Source organism: Palaemon carinicauda, chromosome 45 (genome assembly GCF_036898095.1).
Source record: "Palaemon carinicauda isolate YSFRI2023 chromosome 45, ASM3689809v2, whole genome shotgun sequence".
Classification (NCBI taxonomy): Eukaryota; Metazoa; Arthropoda; class Malacostraca; order Decapoda; family Palaemonidae; genus Palaemon; species Palaemon carinicauda.
Genome location: NC_090769.1, coordinates 26,816,832 through 26,833,603, shown reverse-complemented (window position 1 = coordinate 26,833,603; position 16,772 = coordinate 26,816,832). Strand labels below are relative to the sequence as shown.

General features: G+C 44.4%; 1 protein-coding gene across 1 annotated transcript in view; it reads left to right on the top strand.

Annotated features, from left to right (window-relative positions):
- Positions 1 to 1,265: 1,265 nt before the first annotated feature.
- LOC137634797 (zinc finger CCCH domain-containing protein 13-like) overlaps positions 1,266 to 16,772 on the top strand; it is a 74,615-nt gene continuing 59,108 nt past the window's right edge. Inside the window, exons 1-2 of the mRNA XM_068367341.1 lie at positions 1,266 to 1,480; positions 7,614 to 7,709. Coding sequence (XP_068223442.1) covers positions 1,378 to 1,480; positions 7,614 to 7,709 — 199 coding nt within the window. The 5' untranslated portion in view covers positions 1,266 to 1,377. The remainder of the gene's footprint in view (positions 1,481 to 7,613; positions 7,710 to 16,772) is intronic.

The window sequence follows — 16,772 nt, the reverse complement described above, 5'->3', positions numbered from 1 at the left end:
TTGTGCAGTTTATAGCTTTTTCACTCTATTTTTTTTTTAAAGATAAAAGTGAGATCACATTGCGCCGCAAACTGTTGATTAAGAAACATTTATAGACATAATTCCAAATGTCAAAATAGAGCTACTAATTTATATAGTAGGCCTATCCATAGCCATATACTGTTCTTGAGAACGTCATAATCATTATGAGTCTTACATTTCCAAAGAGACTGATCTCTACAAACTAGAAAGAGAATACGTGGACCATGGCTCGTGATGTTCCCGGTTTGTTAGTACAGGCAGTGTGCATTTCTCAGTTTTTATTCAGCAATTGATCTGTTTCTTACGGAGTTATTTGGATTAGGTCATTATCTAATATACTTTTGCGTTGAGCTTGTTTACTTCCGTTGATGCTATTTCGTTTTAAGCTATACATTTCTATTTTGCCTAGCAATCCTCTGGTCTAGGGTTTGAGCCTCGCTCAAGCTCGATAGTTCTTGTAGTGTCTGCAACGTCACTATCCTTGTGAGCTAAGGATGTTGTGTGTTTGGGAGAGCCTATAGGTCAACCTGCTTGGTCCTATATGTAATAAAATTCAACAACTGGTCCATTTGCCCCACTACTCTCTAGTGAAAAGAAGCCACTCGACATTTAACAATAATTAATATAATAGAGAACTTTTTGGTTATCTTAGTGTTGTCAGGTGTATGGGGAAATGAGACTGTGTAAAGAATATGCCAGACTATTCGGTGTATGTGTAGACACAGGAAAAATGAGGTGTAACAAGAGAAGGGTCTAATGTAGTACTATGTGGTTCATAAAAAGACTCAATAACTCTACTACTCGCGATATATATATATATATATATATATATATATATATATATATATATATATATATATATATATATATATATATATATATATATATATATATATATATATATATATATATATATATGTATGTATGTATGTATGTATGTATGTATGTATATTAAGGCGTTATCATACCTGAAGATGATTTCATGCATGATTTGTTTGGTTGTGTAAGTTATTATGTTTTGCGTGCGCATTGTGATTTTCATGTGTATTTCTCTATCACTATGATTTCCAGAAAAACTAAATAAACGGGTAATGATTTTCGGGTGATTCTAATATATTTATCTGCATAATTATATACCTTAAGATATTTTTTCTTTCGAAATTTATAAGAAAATATAGAAGGGATGAACTGGAAAACCATTAATGAAACCGATAATTATATTTTTCATTTTGACTCGAATGACTGCAGCAATAACAACACCAAAACAGAAACGATGATAGTCGAGCGGTGTTGACTAACTTCGTAATACTTGTGTTTTTCTTGAATATTCGAGATAGTATATTTAATTTATCTGTCATGCTACCTACAAGTGGTTACTTCCGTGGCATCAACTGTCCTAGTCACGAAAGGGGACATTGTAATCGGCCGTACTGTCATTTCCACCACCACCCCAAAAAAGGTCAGAAATTTGCTGGACATTTTTGCCGAATTTTATAAATCTGAAGGAATAAAATGACACTTTCTTCTCCTAATGTACTGCTAAATGATTTAGCTTGAATTTTACAAATTCCGTAGTGATGTTATATGACATTAAGCTGTCGTATTGTCGTTTTTGGGCGATTTAATTTGAGAATAATGCTTTTATGATGCAATAAATTCTTGTGTGTTTAATGAATGTCTAATCATGTTTATTGTTGCATAAGATATGTTTTATGTTTTTAGTCCTTCATAAGATACATTAGAAGGATCTCTGTGGGATACCTCGTTTATTTCGGTTGGGGCCACTCAAAAAACACCATGAGTAAAAATTGCATAAGTTACCCATAACCATTTTGGGTTAAATAGGTGTTTCAGTTTGTTTTATAATTTTTGAATAAGTAACCAACAACCACTTTGGTTAAAATAGGCATTTCATTTTATTTATAAGTTTTGACTGATTTTGATGATAGCAAATGTTTAAAACAAATATTTTACGTCAAGAAGTTGGAACTAATCTTGCCCTCGTATACATTACACCTTGTCCTAATGGCACCTATGCATAGGCCTAGATCGCAGTAATATCAGTTGGAATAATACAAAGCTCATTTGTGTCATGGTAAACCTGGTTTTTGTTTGGAACAGAACAAATAACAGAGATGCATATTTTCCTATCTAAATTACATCCACATAACCTAATTTAATCTAAGGTTGGTGTGCTTTCCTCCATGTGACCCCCATTCCCTAATGTGACTTACACACCTTTTATCACTTGGCAAAGCTTGAAGCTTACATAAAACAAATGGAGCTACATATTAAACTAACTAGGCTACATCCTCTTAACCTAACCTAAACTAGTGTTAGCTGTGTTCCTTCTCATACCTTCAACTATGTACTTCACACTTATCTCAAATATCTTTCTAGATAGGCTATTAGATGAAATTTATCCTGACCGAAAATATGATATCGACTATTCCCTTAAAGGACTAATTACGGTCATGGCAGCCATTGAGTAAATGAAGAGGAAATTATAATTGATAGATTATGTTCCCACAACCACTTCCTTCACGATAGTTAGTTGGCTGAGGGCAGGTATAGCACGTAGACTTGCTATCAGCTTAACTACCCCAATCCTGTCTAACCCACAGCTATTTAATTGGCTCCTTGGGTGATAAGATATGGGGCACCACCCCTTTTTTTGTTTCTTGACAAGGAGACCCAGCAAGTGATACTTATTTCGCGTGGGATTTCTGTTCTATTTTTTATAAGCATTGCATTACTAATTGACTGAGGAACATGGTGAAATTATGAAAAGGTAATACAAGCTAATTATAAGATGATTATTTAACATTTAACTACTAAATGGCAAAGTCATTATGAGGTTATGAATATCTGATACAAGCAAATTAGGAAAATTTATTTATTTGGTAAAGACTAAAAAGAATAATATCCCACATCATCAGTCCATCATCAACAAAAATGAATAAAAGTAACAAAATTGAGATAATACATATGATTACATATCAACAGTTACCATGAATATTTTGAAAAATTAAAAAAGGTACAGTATATTAATTCTCAGTGGTGTATACTACAACATTAATTCTACAAATAGAAAAGTCACAAGACACTACATTAGGGAGCAAACACCGAGGCACGTGTTATTACACTATGCAGAGCAGAATGTTGTACATTTTCTTGCCTCCAGACGAACACGCCAAAACTGTCAGCACTACTATTTCTCATAGTGGAATCTGTTTTGGTTAGAAATAAACTTTCATAAAAGTACCTTATAAAGTATATACATTGCATATACCCCATGTTAATCTATTTGCAAAAGATCTTGTGTGCATTTCCATGATGATTATCTAAAACTGTCATCCTATCATTGCTTGGCTATCTTTTATAGAATTGCAAACTAGTATAAGCTAATGAAATTTACTTAACTATTTTATAGATAAACACAGTCTATACTTAAGTTAGAAAAAAATAGGAATTGTGAGAAAAACAATTATATAGGTATATAAATATTTCAAATATGATACGTCAACTAAAAATACTTCTTAACTTAATTGAAGTTGATTGAAAAACATGTTTATTCAAGGCATTTTGAGTGTGGTTGTCTAGATCCGTGCCCCAATGGATGTGATGTCATGTCTCTGTCAATGGTACAGGGACTTTGACAAGCCTCCTCCACACACACTCTTACACCTGTTGCAGTGAACATAGACTTATTGCTGGAATAACAAAAGTTTACTGACAATACATGTAAAGTTGGTACTGACTCAAAATGAGGAAGATACTGATCCCAGAACAAAATGGTTAAACTCGGGTATGCAAGTAGGTACACGAAAATAATGACCATTTTGTATATTCATTTGCAAATTCCATGAAAATATGCTTATGATCGCATCTGAATTATGAATACCAAAAATAAAATTGCCCATTGAAAGCAGAAACTGAAAACATTGGAGAACAGAAAATTCCAAGAGACTGACAGTGGAATGAAGTACTGTACAGTAATAGCACATTTTAGGAGAGGAAACAAGCTTATTGCAGTAAAGTACTTAGGAAAATAAGGAATAAGTTATTTATATACAGTCAGTCCTCCTTATTCACAGGGGTTAGGTGACAGACAGATGCGAAAAGAAAGAATCCACAAATACTTGCTGCCTAATATTGTTTTTACTTGGTTTCTATCACAGTATAAGTATTGTCTTAATGTTGACTACATGTCAGTAAGTGTACAGTACTTTATTTGTAAAAGTGTACTACGTGCACGTTAAGTGTACACATAACACAAGTCATTTCCACACTTATACCTACATATAATACATACAATACCAACAAAACACTGTTGTTTCCAACAAGACTCACTGATACTGTAGTGTATAAGTACTGTAATATATGTACAATACCATCACTACAGTACAGCTTATTTAGCTAAGGTACCACTCGTAAGTGTTCGCTACTTTTGGCAGGTCGACTCACGCCAACGAAACTCAATATACACCTAGCCTACATGTACATTACCACTGTACTGTAAAGTTTGGTATTTGTATTCAGTACCGTATAGTACTTACTGAAACAATAACATTGCAGTATTACACAATGAATATACAAAACAATGAAATTAAAAGAAAAGGTATCAGTATGGCACCAGAGCCGACAACTGTCTGGCGCGTGAGGTAAGACTTATCACATTTTACACTAAAATCACTATAAACACACTGGATATATACAGTTTTTTTTTTTTACATTACTCTTTTACACCACAATGTGATTCTGCACAAAGAGGACAGAAGGGGGAAATTGACACGCGAGGAGAGATGATGCAAGACTGACTGAATGATCGAGAGATGGAATCTTCCCTGTCTTTCTTCTCAGTCTAAGCCCAACTGTGTAATTCCTAATGACAACACTGCTCTAATGACGCAGTGGCATTCTTTATGCTTAGAGGGCATCCCGTCCACAGAGTAGCTACTGCAATCCTTAGACACTTCTAGGACTACTAAGTTTTTTGCTGCTGTTCCTTCTTCCCCAGCCCTGGAGAGGTAGTGACTGATGTGACCCCTCCTTCTAGCCCAGACTCCTGAAAGTGCAGTCAATTAACTATTCTCATCTTCTGTAGCTCCATTACCACTAGCAAAGGCAACATAAAATTACGACTTACAGTAAAAAGGATGAAATGTACATGACCTCCATCTCCTATCAGCTCATATCCTTGGACCTCTTGAAGGCCAAAGAGGAGAGTGTGCCTTTTGGGTATCCAGCCTAATTGCGCTCGCGCTGTATGTAAACATGACATAGGTGCCTCCAATTACCCCGGGGGATCAACTTCTCCAACTGCAAGAACAAGACTTCCCATTGCAGAGGACGAGATAGATCTTTTAATCTCTGTGTGAGACATCACATGCGCTTGTGCACCTGTTTGTGCGCATTCTCCTGTTCACTAGTGGTCACCTGTTCTTGCTCTCTCGTTGGTTAGCATACGCTCACGTGTCTATGAGCAATCTCCTGTTTGCACTCACTCTTGTTATCACACGCTCACCTGTTAGCATGTGATCCTCAGGGGAAGTCTCTCCACGCACAAGACCTTTTTCATGAGTGCAGGGTTCAGTGGATAGCCCTACGCTCGCTTATATATCCCACCATCACCATCAGTTACTTGTAAAGTCTCCTTTATGCAAACGATCTTGTAGCGGGTGCTCTCATTCACGCATACGCTCACCCCTATTCTTCCCTTTTTCTGAGAGTGGATGTTTACTTGTGAGGAAAGCCAGAGACTCAATTGTTATGTAAGGCTTCACATGAGTGATCGCCACGAGCAAGGTCTCCATATACAGACCTCTTAACATGGAAGAGATCCACCTCAGTGTGAGACCCTAAGTGCTATTCTTCTCAAGGCACTCACCAGCGAATATTACTGTACACTTGATTCTTCAGGCTCTTGGTCATACCAGACTAAGCTTGATAAGTTATGTGGCCATCCCTCAAGTGTTAGATCTTTGCACAATAAATTGTCACACAATAGATGTACACAAGGTCGTCTGGGTGGATCCAACATGATCACTCTACGTGTTGAATTTCTAAGAGTCCCAGGAGGATTAGGGAATCGCTGCCTAGGTATTTCTTGAAGGGTTTCCGTTACCCTCATCCCAAAGTTTGTCACTAAAACTCAGAACCTGGCTGTTGGTGACCCCAGGTTTGATACCTTCTCCATCTCCTCCAGCAAGATCTGAAACATAACTAGGCATTGAGGGAGCTGAAGACCTGAGAGCTGTGTAGGACCTCTCAAACTTTATTCCATATCACATTGTTATTTTATAAAAGTAAAGTTGTATGGTTTCAGTTCCAGTTTCATCAGAATAGATACTCAACAGAACATCAGCTGGGCAAGTGGCCTCCCCAATAAACAGCTCTAACTCACTATCCTGGGCTGGGATCAATCTGCTGGCATGCGAATACTAGGCGAACGTGTTACCACTCTACTAGCCAGGAGGTTGCTTCTTCCTGTTTGGAAATATTTTGTTTTTACTCTGAATGTTATTGCTCAAAATCATGGCAACTCAACCTGGTTTATAATCTTGGTATAATTTTGTATCTATTTCTTTAAATTGTTGGTGTGTTAGCGTATGAGACCTTTTATTCAAGCCTAGTGTTAACTATTTCAGAAGTGAAAGGTTGTTTCCTCAAAACGCATATTGCTTGTGGAGACTAAATTAGTCTCTCTTTGTAATCATTACTAGTTAAGTTTCTTAACTACATTTGTAGATATATCTTCATTTTATTTTTCGAGTTCTGTACTATTTTAATAAACATTTATACTATGTGAAGTAAATAATACGAGGGCTGTTAGAAAAATATCCAACATTTAGCCGGGAATGAAAACTGGCATACCTGGAGCGTTGGAAACCTAATCACCCTCAAAGTAGTCTCCTTGGAACTCCACACACTTCTCCCACCTGTGCCGCCGTTGTTGAAAGCGTTCTGAGAAAGCCTCTTTCTAAATGGACTTTAGTTCGGCTGTCGTAGCAGCCATAATGTACTCTCTTGTCTGAAATCGCGTTCCTTTGAATGATCTCTTGAGTTTAGGGAAGAGCCAGAAGTTGCAAGGAGCCATATCAGGAGAGTAAGGAGCCTGCTGAACCACAGGGGTCTGATTTTTTGCCAAAAAAGTCTGAATGAAGTGCGTCGAATGTGCTGGAGTGTTATCGCTGCTCCAGTCGTTCCGTCATTTTGCTTAAAATGAAAAACCGACAAGATCACTACACACTACCTCACTCAAATGCTACTTGTCAACAACTGACGCTACCAACAAGCGGGAAAAAATTCACGCATGGGCACGAAGGTTCAAGGTTGATTCATGCAAGCGCGCTTGATTCAAATCCGTCACATGCTGGAAAAAAAAAATTAGGTCGGATACTTTTCTAACAGCCCTCGTATATGTAATTCCACTTTTGTAGTTTAAAGTAACAAAGTAATGCTACTGAACTTATAGGAAGTTCTAGTGCAGTTACTTAAGGTAGGCAAGTGGGAAAGTAAAGTACACTACTGTATTTGTGATTTTAGAACTACAAAGCCAAGTGACTTAGAAAATTTATCATTGATTTCAGAACCCAGTCTGGCTCTGCCCCAACAGGATGCTGCTGCTGTTACAGAAGCAAAGACTACCAGCACTGTCTCTGAAGTTCCTCCTCAGCCACTTGAAGGTAAAGGATTTCCTTAGGTTTAGATGTACAGTAATGTCATTTATTCTTTTATTTTTTTTGTTAATTTAAGAATAATTGTGTTCGTTCTAGAGCGTAAACCATTGCTTTTCAGATTTCATATTAGCCAGTCATGTGTATGCATTTCTACAGTACAGTAGTAAGGAAGACAGCTCCGATGGAAAGCATTCCATCTCACTCACTACTTTCTGAATTTTCATTTGTTCCGTAACCGAAATACAAACCACGCTATTTACAATGGGTTTACCTTTTAGCGCAGCTGAAATGGCGAGCCATTAGAATTGAACGAGGGTGTATTACCCCCGCGCTAGTTAGCCCGGGGGGGGGGGGGGGGGGGGGGGTAGGGAGTGGTAGCTAGCTACCCCTCCCCCCCCCCTCACACACAGATGAATGCTCACTTTCACTTTTGGCTCGGACTGTGACAGACGTCTCTGTCTTGGTCCTCTCTTGGCAGCCATTGTTTGTTTTGTCTTTACTTAATCGCTTACTTTTCTTTTACTCAATATATATGTAAACATGTTTGTTCCGTAACCGAAATACAAACCACGCTATTTACAGAGGGTTTACCTTTTAGCGCAGCTGAAATGGCGAGCCATTAGAATTTAACGAGGGTGTATTACCCCCGCGCTAGTTAGCGGGTGGGTAGGGGAGTGGTAGCTAGCTACCCCTCCCCCCCTCACACACAGATGAATGCTCACTTTCACTTTTGGCTCGGACTGTGACAGACGTCTTGGTCCTCTCTTGGCAGCCATTGCTTGTTTTGTCTTTACTTAATCGCTTACTTTTCATTTACTCAATATATATGTAAACATGTTTTCATGTTTGTATATATATTTGAGTATAGAAATCAGTAAGTTTCCTTTTCAGAGTTGTGTGTGTAGTGTACGATATCTACGTGGAGTCCTCGGCAGTTAGGCCACCACGGCGTAATTTTATGGGTGGCGATCGAGTTTGACTTATGTCTTTATCTCTCTCTCTCTCTCTTGAGGTCGTTCACCCTTTTTCTACGTGTTACTACGCCCTTGTAGCTTCCTTTCCGTGTGGGGAGGTTGCTACGCCGTACATTTGTCTCAATTAGTTTATGAATCTAATTGTAGTTGTTTTTTTTTTCAGCTTGTAGAACGATTCCTTTCGGGGTTTTCGTTCTTTCTTTAGTGTTCATTCATTTTTAAATTACATAATTACATAGTTACATAATTATAATTGTTATAATTCTGTTTTGGTTACAGCTCTCCTTCCGTGAGTGTAAGTAGTTGTGAGGGCACGTGCCTGTTGTGTAATTCTTGTTTCCTTTCCCTCGGGATTCCTCTTCGGAGCCTTCCGGTGGAATGAATATGTACTAATGTTATTTGTTTTATTTTTTTACAGTTACCGATCTAGTTCGTTTCTGTAATATGGCAACGGTGTGAGCTGTCTTGTTGAGTCCTGGGGATTCGGCTGTTGCTGCCTCCCCCCTTGTATTTTCGTTAGGGGCGTGTCACCTTCTACTGGAAGTACTCCCGTGACGACGGATAGCTCTCTAGTTCATTTTAGAACTCTCAGGAGGCTTGCCTCCTTGGGCCGGTAACTTTCCTTCCGAGGGAAGTTTTTTCCTGTCCAGGCTTGAGTTTTTCACCTTTTGGGGGGTTCTTCTCTTGCCTTTTTTCGTGCGACTATGCTCTTGATGCTGAGCGATCACACCTGCAGTTTCGCTCAAGGGGCTGGGCTACTGCAGGAGCTCCTCTTCGGAGGATTGCTCCTTTTTAGGTCACTGGCTGACCAGTCTCTTCTACGAAGTGTTTCTCTTTCGTTCGCGAGAGAATACACTCATAGAGACTCCTCTTCGGAGGATTCTTCTGTTGCTGTTGGCCTCCCTCGCCGTAAGGCCCACCGTCCGCCTCGTCGTAAGGGCCTCTCATCTCCCTATAAAGGTGCTTGAGGCGCCTTTTTGAATCTCCGTTTGCAGCCTACAACTCCTTTTTCTTGTTCTTCCGCCTTGGTGCAGATGGACAGCAGTCTGATCTCGTCTTCCGATGGGCAACGGTCTTCCCGACGGACAGCGGTCTTCCCGACGGACAGCGGTCTTCCGACGGACATCAGTCTCCCGGCGGACAATGATCCCTTCGGGGCAAAGGGTTGCCTCCCACGGGGGTTCTTCCCTTGCGTGTCAGGGTTCCCCTGCGCGCCCTTCTGCTGTGTTCTCTCCTGCTCCTGCTCAGTGTTAGCGCACAGGCGCTCTCCTGCTCATCAGCGCTTTCATGATGATCATCCCTGCTGTTCCTGTTGGTTCCTGTTACGCGCCCTGTGCGCCCACGTTCGCCCTCGCGATCTAGAACTTCGGTTCAGGTCGGGGTCAAGGACTCTTCTTCTATGCGCAGGCTTCCACGCGTAGCCTTCTGCTCGTCAGCGATCATCAGCTCGCCAGCGATCACCTGTCTCTCGGCGATCTCCGGATCGCCCGCGTGTGTAACAGTCGGCACGCCAACGTTCTCCAACACTTCTGAAGGAACATGGTTCGCCAGCTACTAGCTCACCTGCGCATGCTGCTCACCATTGCGCGATCACCTACCTGCGGAGGCTGCTCGCCATCGCGCGACCCTCAACTGGGGATGCTGATCGCCATCGCGCGACCGCACACCTGCGGATGCTGATCGCCATCGCGCGACCGCCCACCTGCGGATTCTGATCGCCATCGCGCGACCCTGCGCATGCTGATCACCATCGCGCGACCCTGCGCATGCTGATCACCATCGCGCGATCGCCTACCCTGCGGATGGTGCTCGCCATCGCGCGACCCTGCGCATGCTGATCACCATCGCGCGATCGCCTACCCTGTGGATGCTGCTCGCCATCGCGCGACCCTCAACTGCGGATGCTGCTCGCCATCGCGCGATCGCCCACCTGCGGATGCTGCTCGCCATCGCGCGACCGCCCACCTGCCCATGCTGATCGCCATCGCGCGACCCTGGCATGCTGATCACCATCGCGCGACCCTGCGCATGCTGATCACCATCGCGCGATCGCCCACCTGTGCATGCTGCTCGCGATCGCTCACCTTCGCATGCTGCTCGCCAACGCACGATCGCTCACCTGCGCATGCTGCTCGACCATCACGTCGGCATGACACAACGCGCCATCGCCAACCTGCGCTTTAGCGCTCACCAGCTCACCACCGATCGCCTGTTGATCCATATCGCCAGCGGTCTTCCTCGCCCACGCGACCGCTCGCCTGCGCGCCCGCGCGACCGCTTGCCTGTGCGCCCGCGCGATCATTCGCCTGCGCGCCCGCTCGCCCACGTGCCTGCACGTCTACGCTCATGCGCGTCCGCGCCCATGCTCTCCAATGTTCGCCCGCGCGCGAACCAACGGTTTTCCATCGCTCGGACGGATGGTGTTCCGTCACGCGAACCGACGGTGTTCCGTCGCGCGAACTGACGGTGTTCCGTCGCGCGAACCGACGGTGTTCAGTCGTGCGAACCGACGGTGTTCCGTCGCGCGAACCGGCGGTGTTCCGTCACTCGAACCTACAGTGTTTCTTCGCACAAACGTCAGCTTATTTCTTGCAGTATCCATTGCTCGTCTATGGGTTATCGCTCGCCGACCACCAGCTCTCGCCCTTCCTACCACGCTCGCCCTCCTTCTGCGCTCCTTCGCTCACCTTCATTTGCGTTCCTGCGTTACCGCGCATGGGTGCTTCCACGTTTGCCCACGCGCAAATCTTTGAATTACCGTCGCGCGAGCTCCAGGGCGATTGCGACCACGATTCCCAATGGGGTTTTCGCAGCATGGCCAGCCTGGCGAGTTCTTCTGGAGCGTATTTCCAGAACACGGCTTCACCCCGTAAACGCAGAGCATGGCACTTGCAAGAATAGGAGAAACTTAAGGGAGATCTGAGCAACACTCCTCTTTCCTGAACCTGGGTTAGCCCTTCCCCGTCATTCCCTGGAAGGATTTTTGGCGGGGGGGCTTTCCGTTCGAGATTTCTCCATCGGACAAGGGGTGACTGCTTACCCCTTCCTCTGGGAGCTTACCAGGTCCTTTCCCTCCTCGGTTATGGCCCGAGGCTTGGTTCAAGGAAGCTACAGGAAGATCATGGGTACTTTCCTCCTCTCGAGCTCAGGCACCTTGGCCTTTCGTCGTTAAGTATCTAACTTGCGGACAAGCTCGATGTTGTACCATCTGGACGCGCTGACTGAGGGCTTCCTTCGGGTGTCTCATCTGTGGAGGTCGACGACCTCATACACCCTTCCATCCTTGAGAAGAGTTTGTTTGTGCCCAAGGACAGAGACTTAGACAGCGGCTGTGCGGAGGAAATCGACTTCCGTTTTCACTCCTCCAAGGCGCTTTCTTCCAGACTCTGCAGGGCTCCAGCGCCCTTTTCTTTCAACACGTCGGCCTAAGTTATCGGCTACGACAACTGGGACAAGGTGTCCAATTGCAGTTTCCTCCTGTCAGGAACAGATGGCACGGGAGACTCCCCCGGGGGGGCATAGTCCTAAAAGGAGTTCACGAACTCTAGGATTGCAGGTTTTTCGCTGGGAGGATGCTTAAGGTTACTCATCCGAATGACAGCTTCCCGATGCCCATTCCCGCACAATCTCTGTGATCAGCCAGGGATATTGCGCCTGCCGTCTCTGTCAGCGAATTCAGTGTCTCTGAACCTGTATGCCATAGCGTCAGCAAGAGTTGCCCGGTTGGGCAGAATGATCTATACCTTAGGCGAAGGTCTTCCTTAGGATCATCGACGGCTTCACCCCCGGCCTCCTCAGTCGATCCTTTCTTGCAAGGAAGGATCTGAGAGGGGATGTCCGTAGTCGACCTCTCAGCCCTGATCAAGTTTGTCGAACAAACTTCGGCCAGCGTAGACCAGCAGAATTGATCAGACTGGTAACGAGGCGACAGGACTCCTTAAACCCTGGATCGGAAGAACGGGTACTTTCAGTTTCCATTCCATCCATCTTCCAGGGTGCTCGTCGAATTCAGCCTAGACTGCAAGTATTCCTGCTTATGATGCAGTGTGGCTATCCCGCTGTGGCATAGCAGGTTTGTTTCCCCAGAGAACTCTCCCTGCCTTCCTCTTGGCCGCTCAGGTGCAGGCTTCCGCCTCCCCTGCTGTTTGGAGGGCTGGTCAACTCCGGTAGGCTCGGGTTCGACCTTCTTCAGCGCCGGGACAAGCTTCCGGATGCTTACCATGAGTGTTGGCTCATGGTATTTTGCTTGGAGCCTTCTCTTCCTCTGCCTCAACATCTGGAGTATCTGGCCAGGATATTGAGTCAACGGCCTTACCACGTTGGAAACCCCGCTTCTCGTCCGTCCAGCGAGGTTACGTAACGTCGGTTCTGGTCGGTACTTGGATGGGTGACCACCTGGGGACGCCAGATTCTGTTACCACATCCTCCGAGCCTTCCTTTCAGTTGACTGTGGCAAGACTGAGGAGAGTCGCAGTACCTGTTCTCAGTCAAGCAGAGCTTTCAGCCCTACCTTGGAACGTTTCCTAGTTCTCCTTTCCTCATTGACCCGTCTATAGTCCGAACGGTCGCCTCAGGATAAGTTCCATGTGGGGCGGTCCAAGTTCCGGTGGTATTAGGACAGAGTGTCGAAAGGCAGAGCGTCGAAAGGCAGAGCGTCGAAGGACAGAGCGTCGAATGGACAAAGTGTAGAATGGACAAAGTGTAGAATGGACAAAGTGGTGAATGGACAAAAGTTAAAAAGAGAAAGAGATAGATTGGATTTGATTATTGATTTTAGGCTTACTTCAAGCAATGGGACTTCAAGGTCATCTAGAAGATAGAGAGTTACAAGGAGTTATAAATATTTTTTGTGTTGATTATTCAATTTAGGCTTACGCCAAGCACTGGGATTACAAGGTCATTCAGCGCTTTTGAAAAAATAAAATGGATATAGGATCATCAATATACATCATACATCAATATAAGCAATAAAAATTTATTTATGAGAAGACATAAAATATTAAAATACAAATGTATTAATGTATTAAAAAACTTGTATCAATATTTATTTAAAGATTGTGAGCGATGACTCGATGATATTGTACCCCATCATTGACGTCATATGTATCAAAAATACTTTTTAGTCTTAGGTTAAGGAGAGCATATTTCTTGCATGTAAGAATGTAACAATGTAAGAATTGTTATATGTAAGGATATATCATTGTAAACATTGTTATATAGTTATATGTAGGGATATACCAATGTAAACATTATTATAAAGTTAAAGGTTAATTAGGTCGTTAGTTAAATAGATACTGTATTCTTTCTCTTTTTATAATTTATATTTTATCATTGTTATATAGTTATATGTAAGGATATACCAATGTAAACATTATTATATAGTTAAAGGTTAATTAGGTCGTTAGTTAAATGGATACTGTATTCTTTCTCTTTTTATCATTTATATTTTATCATTGTTATATAGTTATATGTAGGGATATACCAATGTAAACATTACTATATAGTTAAAGGTTAATTAGGTCGTTAGTTAAATGGATACTGTATTCTCTCTCTTTTTATCATTTATCATTTTTATAATTTCGACACATTGTCTGTTCAACACATTGTCTGTTCGACATTTTGTCCATTCGACACATTGTCTGTTCGACATTTTGTCCATTCGACACTTTGTCCTTCGACACTCTGTCCATCGACACTCTGTCTTTCTACACTCTGTCCGCGCACGGTTCCGGTGGCTTCAGGCAATGTTTAACCGGACTTCCTGGCCCCTATGGGACCAGCGGAACTATTAGACCTGCAATGGGTGTTGACCTATGGAGCCTCTTGATGGTAGTGGATATTCTCGTCCTTTCCCCACATTCTTGATGCTGTTCTCGGACTCGTCAAAGAAAAGGGGGGGGGGGGCATGTTCCGGTCCAGGCCTATGGTCAAGACCTGAAGGATACCTCTCCATCATTCAGGCAGGCTTAGGGGCCTTAGTCTGGCCCCTCTACAGATCCTACAGCTCCTGCCGAGTCGCCCCGTGCGCGTCGACTCCATGATTCTGGCGTATTCTAACCAGCAGGGGACGCATTTTCACACCTTCACATCTTGCAGTAGAGATACCGGGATGATTGAGATTCTCTCAATACCACCATCGGCTCTCTCATTCCAGGCAGGGGAATGTTCTCTCCGACTATCCGAGCAGAGCCTCGTAGAGAGAGTGTACCTGGGGGTCTTTGACCTTGGGTAACCAGCAAGTACTGGTCAGGGGGACCTGATCGCGACAGCTTGGAACCTCAAGCTTCCGCTGTTCTTCCCCCCAGTCTCAGACCCCGAGACTCTGGCAAGATGCATTCCGGTGATGGTGGGACAACTTCGACGCCTGCGTCTTCCCTCCTTTTTGTCTGTGGACAATGGGTCTCAACAAGACCAGGTTGTCTGTCAACCTATCAAGGGGAGAGCTCCACTGGGACTATGCGCAGAACGGTTTCTGGACCCTCTGCTTCCCCTGACGGAATTCCCGGGAGAGCTTCTCCCACAGCGCAGACTACTCAAGCAACCACACTGCGACATCTCCCCCGAACCGTGGCGTCGCTTCGGCTTCATGCCTGGAGACACTACGCCTCCTCCTCAAGAAGAGACAACCCGCTACAGTCGCGGTACGGAGGTCGCGTCATCTGCGATAGTCATCCACAGGGGTCTTCTAGGCAAAGTGAAGAGTCTAAGGTGGTTGGTGCCGTGGGAGATATACCTCTTCCCTTGAGGCCTCTTCTCCAGCAATAACGGTCTTATTGCCTTTTGGCGGGAGAAAACTCCTTTCCGCTCTCGGCAATGAAGCCTGTCGCTCAGCCTTTCCCTGACCTTCAGGCTTAAAGGAATAACTTTTTCCTGCCCGCTGGATCTATCCTCGCTCATGCGAAGCTACGATCGTCCCTGCCCTAGTCGGAGGAAGACCTCCAACTTGGAGCATGGCTCGGACTTTTAGTCCTTTAAGAGATCTTCTCAAGACCCTTTACGACAGGCCTCGGATAGTATTCCGCCTTGGGTCTCCTGCTCACTCTGGCCACGGCCAGTGTGTAAGCAATCTTCTTGGTCTCTTACGACTCCCCCCTTTCTAAGGAAGATGGGAAGGCAACATTCAGGTTCGCTCCTGAGATGTTGGCTAGACTCAGAATCTGGGGGTCCCGGCCCTTTGGTCCGATTCATTCAAGATTTCGAGTCTCCATTCTGTATCTGATGTCCCAAGACCTTCTCTTTCTTGCCAGTAAAGGAATCGAGAGGTTAGCGCTGGGAACAGCTGCAGTTTGTCCTCAGTTGCAGCCGATTTGGGAGCACAAGGAGGACACGGGGGAGAGTCGCCAGTATACCTCTTCAGCCCGGACTCAAGGACATTCATCTCGACATGTCTCCAGACCCTCCCCCGTCATGTCGCCCTACAGCACGATGTTGGATACATCGCAACGTCCCTCGCCTTCGAGTAATACTACTCTGTGACGCAGGTGCTACAAGCTGGAGTCTGGAAGCGTCTAGTGACCTTCGCAGCCCGCTTCCTGCAGGGCGTGACCCACAGGAGTCTCGATACGTTTTCTATCGCCCTGTGGTGGCTACACAACAGCTGGTCTAACCTCAGGCTCCTTTTTGGACAGGTAGCAGAAGGTTGAGTGCATTGTTATCAGGTTTTAGTCTGCATGAACGAAAGAAGTATGTCTGGCTCTTACTTCTTTCTTCATCATCCCCTCTACGCGGAAGCAGCATCCTGGTCTCTGCATAGCTGACCTCGAACCTCTGCAGGTAAACCATGCTTCCTTGTGTTCCGAGTATTGAGTCAATACTGTCGCGTCCCCCATACCCTGACGAGGTGGTATTGGGAACGTCCTAACCCAGAGTTCCTTCTGAAACTCCAGGTCAACTGCCTAGGACGGGTCACACTTCTTTCTTCACACACAAGCTTATGTAGGCCACACGGTTCCTTGCGGAGCAAGGAACTTGTGAGGTGCAGGGACTCCTTTTCTCGAGTACGACTCACTCGGATTCTGAGTCCCCGGGTAAAGCCAAAGCCAGTATGGCTGGGGACTTTCCACCCTACCTAATGGGTAAGTCACCCATTGTAAAT